The following is an 18,836-nucleotide window of genomic DNA, read 5'->3' as shown; positions in this document are numbered from 1 at the left end:
AGTCACGGCGCGCGCTGTGCTGGCCGATGGAAATACGTTTAAATACTTTTGAACATGTATTTCAAGATAATCTTGAACATTCTGGAAAAAAAAGGAAGTGCAATAATTAAGCAATATTTTTTCTTACCCCTTCCGTGCCAAAATGAGGAAAAAATCATGACATACCGCTCACAGTAATCTTGACCGGATCACTGAGGTCTGTGTAGTAGGAGTGAGTCTCACCGTAGTCGTCGAAGTTCAGCCTAGATGCCCGACACTGGTATTCTGTTTCTCCTGCATTATCGACTGTCACTTTAAGTGTGTTCTCTTGTTCACTGTTCAGATTCTGTTTCTGATTTTTTTTGTACCAGTCAAACCCCCATCCAGTCCCCTGCAGCTCACAGCTCAGAGTGACGGTGTCTCCAGTGTAGACGGAGCTCTGAGGATTCACTCTCACAGTCGCTTTGGGTTTTGCTGTTGGTATGAAATGATGAAGGAGTCAGAGCTGCTTTTCACTTTACAACATAAGCAGTAGATTCACTGTGTCTAACAGATGCTTTGTGTCTAAAACAAACATTTATATTTAATATTTGATACCAGATGTTACAGTTGTATGTTTTCTTACACGGCTGGTAGTCAGTTTATTTTCTATGGAACAAAGTTCATGATTGAATTGAAGTGTTTTGTGTTTTTTAGATTTTATTTTATGTATTCTCACCACCATCTGAACATATCTGCAATTCCCTAAAATGATTCAAATGATCAAAAATATTATTCATATAGTAAAACCATGACAGAGGACTTTTTCATTCTCCTTAAAGACACAGAAGAGACACACAGTTGAGAGTTTATTTATTATTATTATTATTATTATTATTATTATTATTATTATTATTAATTATTTATTATTTATCTCCGTTTAGAGGATCACTTCACATGACAGTTCAGATATTTGAAAGTTTATTCTATCTGACTATTGGCTTTTTTAAAAAAAATCTAAGTAATTCTATTATTATGCTAGTTAATGAATGTATATGAAGCAGACTAGAAAAATTCATTAGAAATTTCTACAACTGGATGCTCCTGTGCATCACATCATCATTAAAACAGGGGAGTGCTTATACATTTTATAAAATTTTACAAGTTATTAAATATTTAAATGACTTAATTCAAATACATTAATAGAAATATAGCCAACAGAACAGAAGTGAATCAGGGATCATTTCCACAGTGGTGTTTGTGTAAACAGACATCAGTCAAGTGAAGAGAAGATAATGAGGTGTGTATTTAAATGCTGTGAGGGATTTCTACCTCAGGTGATGAGACAGAGACTGATGTGGATGATGCTGATCATCAAAAACTCTCAAAAGTACTGAATTTTCAGTTAAAACCTTATAATTTCAATGTCTTCTAGGAAAATCTGAATCCTAATAAATAATGTTAACATATTAAATAAGAAATAAAAACACACACACTCACCTGATACAGTCAGTGTAACAGCATCACTGATCTCTGAGCTCTGAGAGTCTCTCCCCTTTATACTGCAGGTGTAGGTACCACTGTCTTTAACAGACTGGATTTTGACGACCTGCTTTGTGTTGTCTGTGGAGAATCTCTCTCTTCCATCTTCACTATTAATTAGCTTCCAGCTGTAAGTCCCCTGAGTGTCTCCTCCTCCCTGTATGTCACATCTGACAGTAACAATCTCTCCAATGAACACATGTGTATCAGGCTTTATGGACACCACAGCTTTAGGACTCCCTATAAAACATTCTGTTGTTAATAAACCTTACATAAAGTCATTCCCAAGTCTACACTACTAATATCATGTTTAGAGTGAGTGTGAGTACATGTTTTTGTTACTTGTTGATACTGATATGTGTAACCTACTTAATATTAAGAAACCAGGGGCATCATGGAGCATTTTATTTAGTACTACTTGGGCTGTTTTATATTTGACATTTAAGCAGCATAAAATCTTTTGACAATAAAACAATTTACTGCATTTATAAACTGCATTTACAAACTTAACTGCAAATCTCCAGACAATATAAAGGATAAACTATATATAAATCACCTTGAGCCTGGGCCACTGGTATAAGTGAAATCAGCACTAAAAAGGAAACAGAAACAGAACATGACATAAATATGTTAATAAGTTGGATGTTATTAAAGGTCTGTACTCTCTTGCTGGAGTAAGAGATTCTGGTCCATTTTCTCATTTAGTGGTTCCACTTTACTGTTTATCTCCTGTCCACCTAAAGTCAGGACCATGAAGGAGAAAATTCTGCAATTCTAACTAATATCATCATTTCTGTACTTAAGCGCTCAGTTAATTACAGGCTTATCTATTTATCTTACACCTGCACTGTGATAGTAATGGTTCAGTATGAGCTTGTCTAAGTGGCTGATGGAAATTGTAGAATTGAAGATTAGAAACAGAATGTCTGGTCTGATGAATCATGATTTCTGTACCATGATGTAGATGATCAGGATTTAGTGTCTACAGCATGAATCCATGACACCAACCTGCATGTGAACAGTTCAGGCTGCTCGTGGCGGTCTAGGAATGTTTTCTTGATCCATTTTTCATCCCTTAATACCAGTCAGACATTGTTTGAAGTTTGATTCATTTATGAACAAAATTTACAGCTAACTCCAGCGTTATACTGCACCATATAACAAAGCACAAAGTCCTTGCAAACTCATGCCATGAAGAAAACAATGAGTTCAGTGTATTTCAGTGGCCTCTACAGTCACTAGATCTGAATCTGATCACAACCTTTGGGATGTGGTAGAATGTACAATAACAGTATAGTCATAGTATAATATACCCAGTAATAGTAAGAGTATAGTGTTCCAGTAAAGTGTTCCTAATAAAGTGACCAGTAAAGATAGAAGTTCTTCACACCATCTTCACACCTCGCTTCTTCACAGCTGAATTTGCACCAGAGAACGGCTCCCAGAAACAATTATTGCACTTATATTTAATATGAAAATAATAATTATTGATAATTAGTAAATAATAAAATGATTAGTGATTATTTTAAAATAAGTTAAAAATAATAGTTATGCATTAGTTCATTAATTACAGATTCTCTTCTCATGACAGATATGGATACACTGATCACAAAGAAAAGATAAATGCCCTGCTGAGAGAGGTCTGAGTAGAATGGCCAGAGTGTTTCTGGCTTGTATATGAGAGTGTGTGTGTATGTGTGTGTGTGTGTGTGTGTGTGGATGTGTGTGTGTGTGTGTGTGTGTGTATCGACTTCTGTATTTCCTGATCTGTGATGCTACAGGAGACCCAGCAGACGGTGCTGTTCTTTTTCTTTTTAGAAGATGTGTGTGAATGTGGAGACAAATAGAGGCTAGCTCAGGTGCCTTTCTTAAATGTAATGCATCTTGTAGTCAGTGGATTAAGATTCACTTGATCATTACAAATAAAACCAGCATTATTTTATTATTTTAGGGCCAATTAAAATTCTATTCATTAATTTTTTTATGTGCTAACTAAATTCGCATAATTGCCAAATAATTTTTTAGTATTTTTTTTTTTTTAAATTATAAGTCTTAATTCATGTGCACTTAAATTTCATTTTTAATACGAAACTTCAGACAATCAGCCCTATTTATTTATTTATTTATTTATTTATTTATTTATTTATTTATTTATTATCATTTTCCATTTTCTTTATTTTGCTTTGTTGTATTTTGGAATATTAGTCTGCTTGTTCAGATATATGAAAAAGTGTGTTTGAGTGTTTGATGCTGATTAATGATGAATCATAAAATTGCTGCTACAAAATTATTGACCACTGGGTCATACAGAGGATTAGTAACATATGTAGTTATGTTTTAAAGGTTTAGTGAAAATGTCATTTTTATCCATTGGCTTATTGCAGTTTTTGCACTGTAGGTGATATTTTGCGGCTGGTTATGGAAAGTCCATTATAATAACTAAAGTCAGTAACATCACAAAGAGAGAGAATTAAAAGAGTCCATTAGGACAGAGGACCAATTTATAGGTTGTTTTAGGTTAAGAATCTTGTTTTAGGGATGGTCTGGAGGTATGTTGGACACCAGACAACATAAAGAGTAAACTGTGGACAACAGAACTTTGAGTTATGGACACTGAGGGAAGAATGGACTGAAGGAATCCTAATTCACCTAATTCATCTTAGAAACTTTACTTGAAAGTGAGGTTGGAGCTAATGACAGATGACATTTCTACCTGGATATCAGCACCAAATATACACCTGGGTAAAACAGTGAATGAGGACAGTGACCCAACTCATCACTGACCTTCTAGCTTATAATATCAGACCCCTTTTCCTTTCTCACTTACAGGTGAGTTCTGGATCACCAAAAGACTCCGTAGTGGGAGAAATTGACCAGTGGTTCCCCTCCATACAGAGATAGACAGTGTGGGGTTAGGCTTCAGTTTATGGTTAGGTTTAGGTTAGGTTTATGATACTCATTCATTAGAAGAGAAATATATGAAGTCTCTGGCGATAATAAACAGTCCATCAGGGTCAGCACTCTGCAGCTCATAGCCCCATATATTTCACACAGTGCCTCCTTATCTTTGGCACTTATGGGAATGTACACTTTGACAGTGAAAACAGTGGTAAATTCCCGCTGTATATAAAATGGCCTGCATCTAACAGTCACAACTCTTGCACCATTCTGTGTGGTTGTAAACACACATGCCACCACCCTGAGTCTTACTACATAAAGCTTGACTAATGATAATTGTTTGTTTCCACAAAAAACAATTTATTTTATTTTTAAAATAATAATAATAATAAAAATAATTAAAATAATATTTATAATTATAGAAATATTTCTAAGATAAGAAATATGATGTCACTTCATGATGCAGAAAACTAGTTCATGCTTTTGTTACCTCTAGGTTGGATTATTGTAATGCCTTACTGTCTGGATGTTCCAGTAGGAGAATAAACAAGCTCCAGTTAGTCCAGAACACAGCCGCTAGAGTGCTAACTAGAACCAGAATATATGAACACATCACTCAGCTTGTGACAGCAAAGAATTAGTGTCTATAATGAACTCAGAAACTACAGTGACCTAATAGTTCCTCATGGGCCGTAGATTGCTGTTGTAGAAAGGACATTAATGAGTTACAGTTACATTATTTCCTGTCCAGTGTCACCCAAATGAGGATGGGTTCCCTTCTGAGCCTGGTTACTCTCAAGGTTTCTTCCTCATATCATCTCAGGGAGTTTTTCCTTGCCACCATCCCCACAGGCTTGCTCATTAGGGATAAAAAATAGGGATAAAATAGTTTAATAATTTAATTTAATTATTTATTTATTTATTTATTTATTTATTTATGTATGTATGTATGTATGTATGTATGTATGTATGTATGTATGTATGTATGTATGTATGTATGTATGTATGTATGTATGTATGTATGTATGTATGTATGTATGTATGTATGTTTTCTCTCCTTCCTCTGTTTCTCTTCTTTTGTAAAGCTGCTTTGAGACAATGTCCATTGTAGAAGGTGCTATACAAATACATTGAATTGAATTGAATTAAATTGGATCTGCATCTGGGTGTCCCCAGGATAGGCTCCAGCTTCATTCACCCTAACTAACATGAAGTGTTTCCTGAAAATGGATTAATGATTATATGAGTAAATCACAGCACAACTCCAATGTTTTTAGGTTCTTCTCATGTGAGGAACATCACTAGTGGTCCTGAGTAAACCTGAGCACCCAAATTCTTTTGACATTTTTTCATACAACCTGCTGCACCAGCATTCCCCAATTCTAAATTCATTCTAATTCATTATGACTCGTATGGACAATAAGTCTACAGATTCTAGGAGTTGATTCCACTAATTGTTATTAACAGACCTCCAGGGCCATATTCTGAATTCCTCCCTGAATTTGCAGATTTCATTTCACATCTAGTTGTTCCTTTGAAAAACATTAATTGTGGAAGACTTTAATATTTATTTTGATAAGTTAGAAGGTCCTCTGAAAATAGCAGGTGTGTCCATCTTAGATTCAGTAGATGTTAATCATAATGTAATTAGACCCACTTATAATGGAGGTCACACTCTTGATCTCATTCTAACTTCGCACTAAATATAGAAAATATAGTCACACCTCCACAGTCAGAAGCTATCACAGACGCAAACTGAGGTCTCACATCAGAAAGCAACCTCACGCAACATTGACAGGGAACTGTTCATCCTCTTTATTTAAGTGGGCATCCCCAAGGACATCCTCAAGGACCAAGGTATGTCTTTTGTCTCTAGACTAATGGTGGATCTGTGTCAGTTGTTGTAGGTTGAACATCTGACCATGTCTGTCTACAACCACCAGATGGACAGCTTGATGGAGAGTTTCAACCAGACACAAAAACAGACACAAGCGGGTGGTAGATGAGGAACGGAGGACCTGGGACCTCCTCTTTCCCTACATCCTTTTTGCCGTCCGAGAGGCACCACAAGCCTCCACTGGATTTCCACATGATCCTCCACATGGTCCTCAAGAGGGAAGAACCAGTAAACTGAATGGGTGAATAATAATTCATATGGTGTATTTTATCCTCAATGCCTATATATACAAGTTATGACTTTAAAGGATTGTCAGTTATGTCAGTGGTATTAAATTTATCCACATTATCAACAGTTAAAAAGTTAAAAGTTATTGATTGCTTTCACACGTCCATCTTCACACCTCCTCTGTTTCTTCACAGCTGAATTTGTACCACTGCATTAAAATAGAAAATAAACCACATCCTCAAACTTCTCTCTGCTCTCAGGCCCCTAAGAGTGTCACTGCTCTGTCTGTGGACAGGACTAATGAGAAGTGTTTGTTTCTGCACAATTATTGCCCTTATTTTTAACATGGAGATAATAATTAGTCATGTTTAGTAAATCAGGATTTGTGATTATTTTTTTGAAAATGTGCTGTGCATTAGTTTGGTATTAAAGAGTTAGTGAGGCTGCATGGCGGGGCAGCAGAAGAGAGACAAACAGGCAGGGGCAAGAGCTCCTCTGCCTCCTGGAGATTCAGTGAGAGTATCATGGAGCAGGTGCAGGGCAGAAAGTTCACTCCACTACCCTTAGGCCAAAAGTGCACTGAATAAAAAAACATTGTTTTTGCACTCCACCCAGCCTCCTGCATGCAGCATATCTCAAACAGCCACTCTTTAAGCAGAATCTCAGAATGTACAAAACATGGAACTTTGAGTCAGATAGACCACAACAGCAGAAGATCACTCCTCAAGATTCAAGATTCAAGAAGCTTCCTAAGTGTGTGTGTGTGTGAGAGTGTAGAACAGTTCAGTCCTGAGTGTGTGTGTGTGTGTGTGTGAGAGAGAGAGAGTATAGAACAGTTCAGTCCTGAGTGTGTGTGTGTGTGTGTGTGAGAGAGAGAGTATAGAACAGTTCAGTCCTGAGTGTGTGTGTGTGTGTGTGTGAGAGAGAGAGTATAGAACAGTTCAGTCCTGAGTGTGTGTGTGTGAGAGAGTGTAGAACAGTTCAGTCCTAAGTGTGTGTGTGTGAGAGTGTAGAACAGTTCAGTCCTGAGTGTGTGTGTGAGAGAGTGTAGAACAGTTCAGTCCTGAGTGTGTGTGTGTGAGAGAGTGTAGAACAGTTCAGTCCTAAGTGTGTGTGTGTGTGTGTGTGAGAGAGAGAGAGTATAGAACAGTTCAGTCCTGAGTGTGTGTGTGTGTGTGTGTGAGAGAGAGAGTATAGAACAGTTCAGTCCTGAGTGTGTGTGTGTGAGAGAGTGTAGAACAGTTCAGTCCTGAGTGTGTGTGTGTGAGAGAGTGTAGAACAGTTCAGTCCTGAGTGTGTGTGTGTGAGAGAGTGTAGAACAGTTCAGTCCTGAGTGTGTGTGTGAGAGAGAGTGTAGAACAGTTCAGTCCTGAGTGTGTGTGTGTGAGAGAGTGTAGAACAGTTCAGTCCTAAGTGTGTGTGTGTGAGAGTGTAGAACAGTTCAGTCCTGAGTGTGTGTGTGAGAGAGTGTAGAACAGTTCAGTCCTGAGTGTGTGTGTGTGAGAGAGTGTAGAACAGTTCAGTCCTAAGTGTGTGTGTGTGTGTGTGTGAGAGAGAGAGAGTATAGAACAGTTCAGTCCTGAGTGTGTGTGTGTGTGTGTGTGTGAGAGAGAGAGTATAGAACAGTTCAGTCCTGAGTGTGTGTGTGTGAGAGAGTGTAGAACAGTTCAGTCCTGAGTGTGTGTGTGTGAGAGAGTGTAGAACAGTTCAGTCCTGAGTGTGTGTGTGTGAGAGAGTGTAGAACAGTTCAGTCCTAAGTGTGTGTGTGAGAGAGAGTGTAGAACAGTTCAGTCCTGAGTGTGTGTGAGAGTGTAGAACAGTTCAGTCCTAAGTGTGTGTGTGAGAGAGAGTGTAGAACAGTTCAGTCCTGAGTGTGTGTGTGAGAGAGTGTAGAACAGTTCAGTCCTAAGTGTGTGTGTGTGAGAGAGTGTAGAACAGTTCAGTCCTAAGTGTGTGTGTGAGAGAGAGTGTAGAACAGTTCAGTCCTGGGTTTGTGTGTGTGAGAGAGTGTAGAACAGTTCAGTCCTGGGTTTGTGTGTGTGAGAGAGTGTAGAACAGTTCAGTCCTGAGTGTGTGTGTGTGAGAGAGAGTGTAGAACAGTTCAGTCCTGGGTGTGTGTGTGTGAGAGAGAGTGTAGAACAGTTCAGTCCTGGGTGTGTGTGTGTGAGAGAGAGTGTAGAACAGTTCAGTCCTGGGTGTGTGTGTGTGAGAGTGTAGAACAGTTCAGTCCTGGGTGTTGAGGACCCTGATGGCTTGAGGAAAGAAACTGTTACACAGTCTGGTTGTGAGGGTCCGAATGGTCCGGTACCTCTTTCCAGATGGCAGGAGGGTGACGAGTGTGTGTGAGGGGTGTGTAAGAGTGTGTGTGAGGGGTGTGTGGGGTGTGTAAGAGTGTGTGTGAGGGGTGTGTGGGGTGTGTAAGAGTGTGTGTGAGGGGTGTGTGGGGTCAGCCACAATGCTGTTAGCTTTGCAGATGCAGCGTGCAGTGTAAATGTCTGTGATAGAGGGAAGAGAAACTCTTATTATCTTTTCAGCTGTCCTCACTATCTGCTGAAGGGTCTTGCGATCCAAGACGATGCAGTTCCCAAACCAGGCAGTGATGCAGCTGCTCAGGACGCTCTTGATGATCTCCACCAAGGATCCTGTCAGACAAGGAAAGGAATCCAAGCCCAGAGTGGACACAGCCTCACCCAAACTGACAATTTGAAAACTCGACATCTGGTCTAATGCATCTGGATTTTTACTGCATGATGCAGGTGGTAGGCTCCGAATTTATCATAAAAATCTTGAATGCATGCAACATGCAAATATTTTCATCTTGAAAAGTCAGTTAGTGCTTTAACACATGCAGCTTCACACCTCCTCCCCTTCCTCACTGCTGAACAGAGAAAAAAGAAGCTAGACCACAACTGCCAACTTGTTTCTGTCCTCAGGCCTCTAAAACTGTCACTGCCCTGTGTGTGTCAGAGTATAAGGTTAATGAGAAGTGTTTATTTCTACATAATTCTTTGATAAATTTGCCTCAAATTAGTAAATAAAACTAGACAATGGTTTGGTATTAGTGTGAATTAGTGTGAATTAGTTTGTGAGGCTGCAGGACAGGGCGTAAGGAGAGAGCCAATCAGGCAGTGGCAAGAGCTCCTCACCCTCCTTGAGCTTCCGGGTGAATATCATGGGGCTCAGCATGTTTGGAACTTCTGCACATTTAGCATGTTTCACCACTGCATGCTAGCACCTCTGCGCCTCCATTAACCTTCCATCCCTCCACTGTCCTTTACCCTGCACTGAATAAAAGAAGACTTTTTTTCACTCCACCCAGCCTCCTGAATGCAGCATATCTCAAACAGCCAGTCTTTAAGCAGAATCTCAGATTGCTCAAAACTTGGAACTTTGAGGCAGATAGACCACAACAGCAGAAGATCACTCCTGTCAGACAAGAAAAGGAATACAAGCCTAAAGAAGACTTGCCCAAACTGTCCTTTTAAAACCTGGACATCTGGTCTAATGCATCTTGATTTTTACTGCATGATGCAGGTGATAGACTCAGAATTTGTCATCAACAATATTTATGCATGCAACAAGCAAATATTTTCAGCTTGAGAAGTCAGTTATTGTTTTAACACATCCAGCTTCACACCTCCTCCCTTCTTTACTGTTGAACAGATCAAAAAAGAAGCTAAACCACAACCGCCAATCTCTGGCCTCTAAAGCTGTCACTGCCCTGTGTGTGTCAGTATAAAAGGCTAATTAGAAGTGTTTATTCTGCAGAATTCTTTGATAAATTTGACCCAAATAAGTGAATAAAACTAAACAACAGTGTGTATTAGAATGACATTATCACACTGAGGTGCTTCACAGTACAGACCATAATAGTGACAAACATATTACTGTAGGTTATAAAGTATATTCTCCAGTATAAGCTCTAGAGTTCCTGCAACCATAACCAGCATTAAAAGTTTCCTGAAGTGGATCACAGAACAGTGCTATCTTCTCATGTGAGGAACATCACTAGTGTTCCAGAGCAAACCTGATCACCCCAATATATTCTTTTTACAATTTCTTTTTAACACAACCTCTAACACTATCACTGTGTGTACTGTGTGTACAGGACTAATGAGAAGTGCTTGTTTCTGCATAAAAATATTGTTCTTATTTTTCACATGGAAATAATAATTACTGATCATTTGTAATTCATGGCTTGTGATTCATTTTTTTAAAAAATGTTCTGTGCATTAGTTTAGTATTAAGGTGTATTATAGTGAACATCTCTGTACAGACCATAATAGTAACAAAAATGGAAATGTAGGTTATAAGACATTTTCTCTGAATTTTTAGTTAATGTTCACATGGTTTTGTTTAAACCTTTCTATATAGTGAAGGCCGTGCCCACACCGCTGCCCACAAGCAGCAGAAAAATGCTCCTCTCTACTGCATGAGTGCTGAAAGAACAGAACAATTTCAACAGCCTCACTGAGGAAAGCAGGAGTTAGCGAGGCTGCAGGACAGGGTGGCAGAAGAGAGCCAAACAGGCAGCCAGTCAGGCAGCAAGAGCTTCTTCTCCTGTTGGAGCTACAGTGAGAATATCATGGGGCTTATCATGCTCGGGCGGTCAAGTTCTATTTTTGCCTGCATGCTAGCACCTCTGCTCCTCAATGTGCCTTCTATCCCTCCACTGCCCTTTACCCAAAAGTGCACTGAATAAAAGACCACTTTTTTTGCCTTCCACCCAGCCTCCTGAATGCAGCATATGTCATACAGCCTCTTTAAGAAGAATCTCAGAATGCACAAAACATGGAACTTTGAGGCGATTTGACTACAACAGCAGAAGATCACTCCTGTCAGACAGGAAAAGGAATCCAAGCCCAAAGTGGACACAGGCTCACCCAAACTGACCATTTGAATACTGGACATCTGGTCTAATGCATCTTGATTTTTACTGCATGATGCAGGTGGCAGCCTCAGAATTTGTCATAAACAACTGTGTAGAAGAGGCAATCTGAAAGAGATTAGTGACTGTAAAGTGGTAGTGGGAGAGAGTGTAGCCAGACAGCATAGGATGGTGGTGTGTAGGATGACTTTGATGGTCTGTAAGAAGAAGAGGTCAAAGATAGAGATAGAGAAGAAAACCTAGTGGTGGAAGCTGAAAAAGGAGGAATGTTGTGAGGAATTTAGACAGAAGTTGAGGCAGGCTCTGGGTGGTCAGGTAGTGCTGCCAGATGACTGGGAAACTACAGAAGTGATCAGGGAGACAGGAAGAAAGATGCTGGGTGTGTCATCTGGAGGGAGGAAAGAAGATAAGGAGACTTGGTGGTGGAATGAGGAAGTTCAGGATAGTATTCAGAGGAAGAGAATAGACAGGTATACAAGAAGTTACAGCGCAGAGTGAAGAGGGAGGTGTCTAAGGCCAAGCAGAAGGCGTATGATGAGTTGTACATTAGGTTAGACACTAGAGAAGGAGAGAAGGACTTGTACAGGTTAGCTAGGCAGAGGGATCGAGATGGGAAGGATGTGCAGCAAGTTAGAGTTATTAAGGATAGAGATGGAAAGGTGCTCATAAGTGAGGAAAGTGTACAGAGGAGATGGAAGGAGTACATTAAGAGCTGATGAACGAGTAAAATGAGATTGAAAAAAGAGTAGAAGGGGTGAACTCTGTGGAACAGAAAGTAGATAAGATTAGAAAGGATGAAGTCAGGAAGGCTTTGAAGAGGATAAAAAGTGGAAAGGCAGTTGGTCCTGACGACATCCAGGTGGAGGTCTGGAAGTGTCTAGGAGAGGCAGCAGTGGAATTGCTAGTGCCAAGCAGGAGGCAAAGAGGAATTCAAAGAGGAGGTATATGGATGGAATAAACGAGGATATAAAGCTAGTGGGTGCAAGTGTTGAGGATGCAGAAGATAGGGATAGGTGGAGAGAGATGATTCGCTGTGGCGACCCCTGAAGGGAAAAGCCGAAAGAAGAAGAACTGGACAAGATGTCATAAACATATTGAATGCATGCAACATGCAAATATTTTCATCTTGAGAAGTCAGTTATTGCTTTAACACATCCAGCTTCACACCTCCTCCCCTTCTTCACTGCTGAACAGAGAAAAAGAAGCTAAACCACAACTGTCACTGCCCTGTGTGTGTCAGTGTAAAAGGCTAATGAGAAGTGTTAATTTTTGAATAATTCTTTGATAAATTTGACCCAAATAAGTGAATAAGACTAGACAATAGTTTGACGTTAGTGTGTATTAGAATGAACTTATTACACTGAGATGCTTCACAGTACAGACCATAACAAAAATGTTACCTTAACCAGTATAAAATGTTTCCTGAAGTTGATCACAGCACAGCACCTTCTTCTCATGTGAGGAACATCACTAGTGGTCCAGAGCAAACCTGAGCACCACAATATATTCTTTTTACACTTTCTTTTTAGAGATAACACAACCTGCTGCACCAGCATTCCCAACTTAAATTCATTCTATAGGCGAGCACTGCAGCTTCTGACCAGGAAAAAGTTTCTGAGGATGATGAATAGCAAAAATGACGAAACCTGAATTTTTAAATAAGAATTATTATTCATATTGTGAATTCTTTTGTAATAGTATCATAGTATCCTTATTGCCCATATATAATATAACCAGTAATGATAATAGTATAGTGTTCCAGTAATAGGATAATAGATAATAATAACCCTAATAAAGTGGCCAGTGAGGGTATGATCAGAAATATTATCACACTGAATAACTGGTTTGTCTCCAGCTGACTCTGCTGTGTCTCTGACTGTAAATGGTGATTTTCAGTGTGTCTTTAAAGATTTCAGTGATGTCAGTGGAGTTAAATTTAAGCACATTATCAGAAGTTAAAAGTTAACGACTGCTTTCACACGTACATCTTCACACTTCACCTCCCTCACCCCCCAGACACCCTTCTTCACAGCTGAATTTGCACCAGTGACCTGCTCTCTGCCCTCTCAGGCCTCCAGTGGTGGGCCGTGCATTTCACACCTAGGCCTTCACTGGTGTCCTTCCTGAATTAATCCACCTCTATACCATCATTATGACGCTACGACAATAGATACTATTCAATCATTAAATAGCAAAGTAAAAAAGAAATTAGGCTACAGTATTTCACACCTCACAAGGAATAGTCCATTTTATTACAGTCTACCTTGAAAATGCATTTGTAAGGATGTCTGAGACCAAATCAATTTCTTCTCCTCTGTCAGCCATTGTGAGTTAAAATATATATACTTTATTTAGTTTGTGCGGTTCACTGCCTCTGACTACTCCAGTTATCCAATCAAAGGACGGGAAATTGCTGACGTAATCGTATGCCTGCTAGATGGCCCCAGTGACGCCAACTCGAAATCTTATTGGTTAATGTAACAATTTCATTGCCACTTATTTTAAGCTCCGGGCGCCTGCACTTTTGATTCTGAAGGCCTTAAGGCAGATTTCTTTCACTCTGGCAACACATGATGTCAGCCACTGGCTGAAATATGATCGGATAAATACTCTTATCATAAATATACACTACTGGGAGCAGCACAACGAGAGAAAAGCTATGAAATGTAGAGAATAGAATATCGGGAATAATTTAATACACATTCATGGAAAAATATATTAAATATATTAAAATGCAAGTCAGTGATTCAGATCACTGCTGTTTAGGCCAGTAGAGAAGGCCTTGCTGGCCCTGACGGCCCACCGCAGGCCTCTAACACTATCACTGCTCTGTGTGTACAGGAATAATGAGAAGCGCTTGTTTCTGCACAAAAATATTGTTCTTATTTTTTTTACATTGAAATAATACTTAGTGATCAAAGTTCACAAAGTTTCACATGTTAATGTCCCCAGGACAGACTTCAGATTCATTAACCATAAATAAAATGAAATGAACCCTGAAGATTGTTTAATGATTATATGAGTTGATCACAGCACAGCTCGCATGTTTTTAGGTTCTTCTCATTTTGGGGAGCATCACTAGTAGTCCTGAGCAAACCTGAGCACCGCAATATGTTCTTTTTACAATTTTTCTAAAGATAACACAACCTGCTGCAGCAGCATTCCCACTTATAAATTCATTATCATTAATTGTATAAACAATATTCCTGGCATAGACGACCACTGTAGCTTCCTATCTGAAAAATTGCTTCACATGATGATGAATAGCAAAAAGTATGAAATCTCCTAACCTTTTAAATAAGAATATTTATTTATATCCCAGTAACAGTGATAGTATAGCGTTCCTAATAAAATGGCCAGTGATGGCATCTTCTTACATCTTATCACCCTGAATAGTTGTTTTGTCTCCAACTGACTGCTTTTGACTTTAAAAGAGTTTGATGATGTCAGTGGAGTTAAATCTATCTGTTATCAACATTTAAAAGTTAGTTGTTGCTTTCACACGTCCATCTTCACACCTCCTCCTCTGTTTCACAGCTGAAATCGCATTACTAAAAGAAAATAGAAAATAAACCACATCCGCTCCCTGCTGTCTTTTCTCAGGCCTCTAACATGGTCACTGCTCTGTGTGTACAGGACTAATGAGAAGTGTTTGTTTCTGCACAATTATTGCCCTTATTTTTAACATAAAAATAATAAAGATTTGTGATTATTTTTTAAAAATGGTCTGGTCATTAGTTTGGAATTAGTGTGTATTAGAGTGAACATGTTTTCCTGCACAGACTATAATAGTAATAAAAATGGAAATGTAGGTTATAACGCATTTTCTCTAGTCTAGTTAAAGCTAACATGGTTTTGTTAAAACCTTTCTGTATACAGCAAACACCAGCAGAAGATGACCATCAGGTACAGATTCCAACAATACACAATACACCTGAGCAGTCATGCTGAAGTACACACAATGTCCTAATCACACAATAAGATCATCACTCAGGACATTCAGACTGCAGATGAACAACTTTATACCCCACCACTCACTCTAATGAAGACACAAAGAGAACATTTACTCACAGAGCATCACAGAGAGTGGACTGAGCTCCATCCTGTCCCTCTAATGACTGACTGACTGAGCAGAAGTGTGAGTTAAAGCTTTAGCACTTTACCACTTCCTGTTTTCTAATAGAGAGAGAGAGAGAGAGAGAGAGAGAGAGAGAGAGACACACCCACCACAATGTCTGACTATGTCCCCTCTTGAGTGTAGATAATTGGTTTGGTATTTGACTGTCTGGATAGGAGTTTTTTTATTTGTTTTTATGTCTAGGGACGAGTACAACAGGTGCATGAATTAGAAATATGAACAATCAATTCATTTCAAATATTGTTATTGTCAGTTGTGGTGTGTGGTTGTCTGTCATAGCATAATGTTCATATTGCTGTTATAGTGTACTGTCCAAGTTGTTTGATTCTTTGACAATTGTTCTTGAATCTTTCAAAAACTAAATTAAAATAAAAACCTAGTCAATGCCATCCTCCTATGAAAATGTAATCATAACTATCGAGTTCGTGAAAGTAGAATTGCCGTATATAGCGGTCCCTCGCGCATGCGCAGTTCAGATCAGACGGCGGTTCCCCTCCATGCTCGAGTCTCCTGCTTGTAGTCCATGTGATGTTCTGCTCTTGTCAGGACCGTGTTACAGCAAGACAAAAGTCACAACTCATCCAGATAGTTGAAGACACTTAAGGTAAGATCAACTAAGTTCCGATTATAAATGTACTTAGTGTTAGCTTTATATTGTAGACTTCTGGAAGAAAGTATGTCCGGGGGCGGGGCTAGGGGGAAACAGATCCCCAAACAGAGTTGGACACAACACCGGCATTACTTTTGAAAACTGCCACAGCAGAAGAAAATCCTCACAACTGTAACGTTAGCAGAAGAGACTGAACAAGCTTTGTCTAAATAACTAAGCGCTAGTCAACTAACACGTCGAGCTAGCATTAGGGCTAATGTTAGCTAGCTACAAATGTTGGTGCTAGGTTAGCTAGCTAGCACGTTAGCCGTCCTACATGACGGTCATGTTAAATCAAGCAGAAACGAGCTAACGGCACCGTTACAGTTGGGAATATTTTCTTCTGCTATGGCAGTTTTCTAAAGTAATGCCCGGTTAGCTCCTAACGCTAACTCTGACTGAAACCAGCGTTTAGCTAACGGTAGCTAGTTACCATGATGGGACAAAGCTAGCTGTTGGATAGATGTTTTAATTTTGTCCTCTTTTGGTCAGAGCAGCGTGTCGCAGCAGGTTAGAGTACAGTTGTGTACAAGGGATTCAAACCTTGATATTTTATACTAATATGTGGACTTGGTGTATGAATACAGGTGTTTTTACACATAGAGACTATTTAAACGGTTATTATTGGGTTTACGGAAGTGACGTGTTTGGTGCTTGGAGGTTTCCGGTTAGTTGTTGCGGACTAGCGGTAGTAAAAACGATTCTTTTTAAAGACTCGGGTCTCGTTGAGTCACTCACTGAAATGAATCGAATCAGTGATTCAGTGATTCTTTAATAGCCCTCGTTTCCTGTACAAACTCTAATCATGCTGGGAAATATATATAGTGATTGAATGGTGGGATTAATGCAGGTGATTATACACTATAATAATTTAATGAGTAAAGAATCAAGACTTACCATACCAGTGCCACACACACACACACACACACACACACACACACACACAGAAAACTTTATCACAAATATAAAAATGTGCAAATCAGTTATATTAACCAAAAATGAAATATGTTAAAAGTAAAAGTATCCAAATGGAATAAAAATAAATATCTTAAATACTGAACAAAAATGCTAAATTTGCAAAAAGTATAACTATAACTTAATATTATCTATTAATCAGCATTTAAGAATCATGCACTTTGGAGGTGCTGAGACTAAACGTAAGATTCTCAGCTGAATCGGTCTATAACCCGACTCCACGAGTCCACTGAGAATCAGCTGAATCGGTCTATAACCCGACTCCACGAGTCCACTGAGAATCAGCTGAATCGGTCTATAACCCGACTCCACGAGTCCACTGAGAATCAGCTGAATCGGTCTATAACCCGACTCCACGAGTCCACTGAGAATCAGCTGAATCGGTCTATAACCCGACTCCACGAGTCCACTGAGAATCAGCTGAATCGGTCTATAACCCGACTCCACGAGTCCACTGAGAATCAGCTGAATCGGTCTATAACCCGACTCCACGAGTCCACTGAGAATCAGCTGAATCGGTCTATAACCCGACTCCACGAGTCCACTGAGAATCAGCTGAATCGGTCTATAACCCGACTCCGCGAGTCCACTGAGAATCAGCTGAATCGGTCTATAACCCGGCTCCGCGAGTCCACTGAGAATCAGCTGAATTTTCTCTCTCTCTCTGTCTCTCTCGTTCCCCTGGAAGCACATTTGTTCATTTGTTTCTTTCTAACTTCTTTTTTCTCTGATATGTTTAATAACTGCATTAATGTTAAAGTATAATATATAATGTTCTGAATTGTTTCACAAAAAAATAAGAATGGGGTTAATTTAGACCTCGGACTCATGAATCATGAGTTAATATGCGGAATCGGATCATTTAACTCGGGTGAGTCAGTCAGGACCAGTACTAATTGATACTGATATCATTTATTTATCATGTGATTAAAAATATCAACATTCAAATTAAGACTGTGTTGTTCAGTGTTTGGATTCTCTCTTAAACCTGGAACTAACTAAGAAAAGTCTTTAGATTCCAAAAAAAAAACCCACAAGGTGATTCCTGGATTTCAGCAGTGAAGTGAGAAGTCTGGAGATGAATTAGCAGTACATGAATGTATTTACACTGCAAAACTACTCTTGTTAAATATTGTAAAATATTCCATGGTACTTATGACATTAGTATGAAATTAAACCACGTGCCCCAGACAAGCGTTAATGTCCAGCCCTGATATACACGTGTGGATGTATCTGCACTGACCACCGCTGGCTTTACTTTTCCCATAGTGCATCCTGGTGCTATGTGTTCCCCAGGTAAGCAACGCACACACACCTTCCCATCCATGTGATGTAAAAGAAAATGTGATTCATCTGACCAGGACACCTTCTTCCATTGCTCCGTGGTCGAGATCTGATGCTCATTGTTGGATGCGTTCAGTGGTGCACAGGGGTCAGCATGGGCACCCTGACTGGTCTGTGGCCATGCATCCCCATACACAACAAACTGTGATGCACTGTGTATTCTGACCCCTTTCTATCAGAACCAGCATTAACTTCTTCAGCAGTTTGAGGAACAGTAGCTCGTCTGTTGGATCGGATCACACGGGTCAGCCTTCTCTCCCCACGTGCATCAATGAGCCTTGACCGCCCATGACCCTGTCGCCGGTTCACCACTGTTCCT

At 39.4% G+C, this 18,836-nt stretch overlaps 1 protein-coding gene across 1 annotated transcript in view; it reads right to left on the bottom strand.

Annotated features, from left to right (window-relative positions):
• LOC131356324 (Fc receptor-like protein 5) overlaps positions 1–18,836 on the bottom strand; it is a 94,997-nt gene that overhangs the window by 55,109 nt on the left and 21,052 nt on the right. The window contains exon 7 of the mRNA XM_058395228.1: positions 2,057–2,092. Within this exon, the coding sequence (XP_058251211.1) occupies positions 2,057–2,092 (36 nt within the window). The remainder of the gene's footprint in view (positions 1–2,056; positions 2,093–18,836) is intronic.

This window comes from Hemibagrus wyckioides, linkage group LG07, assembly GCF_019097595.1.
Source record: "Hemibagrus wyckioides isolate EC202008001 linkage group LG07, SWU_Hwy_1.0, whole genome shotgun sequence".
Taxonomy (NCBI): domain Eukaryota; kingdom Metazoa; phylum Chordata; class Actinopteri; order Siluriformes; family Bagridae; genus Hemibagrus; species Hemibagrus wyckioides.
The sequence above is the reverse complement of the archived record's forward strand: the minus strand, read 5'-3'. Positions and strand labels throughout refer to the sequence as shown.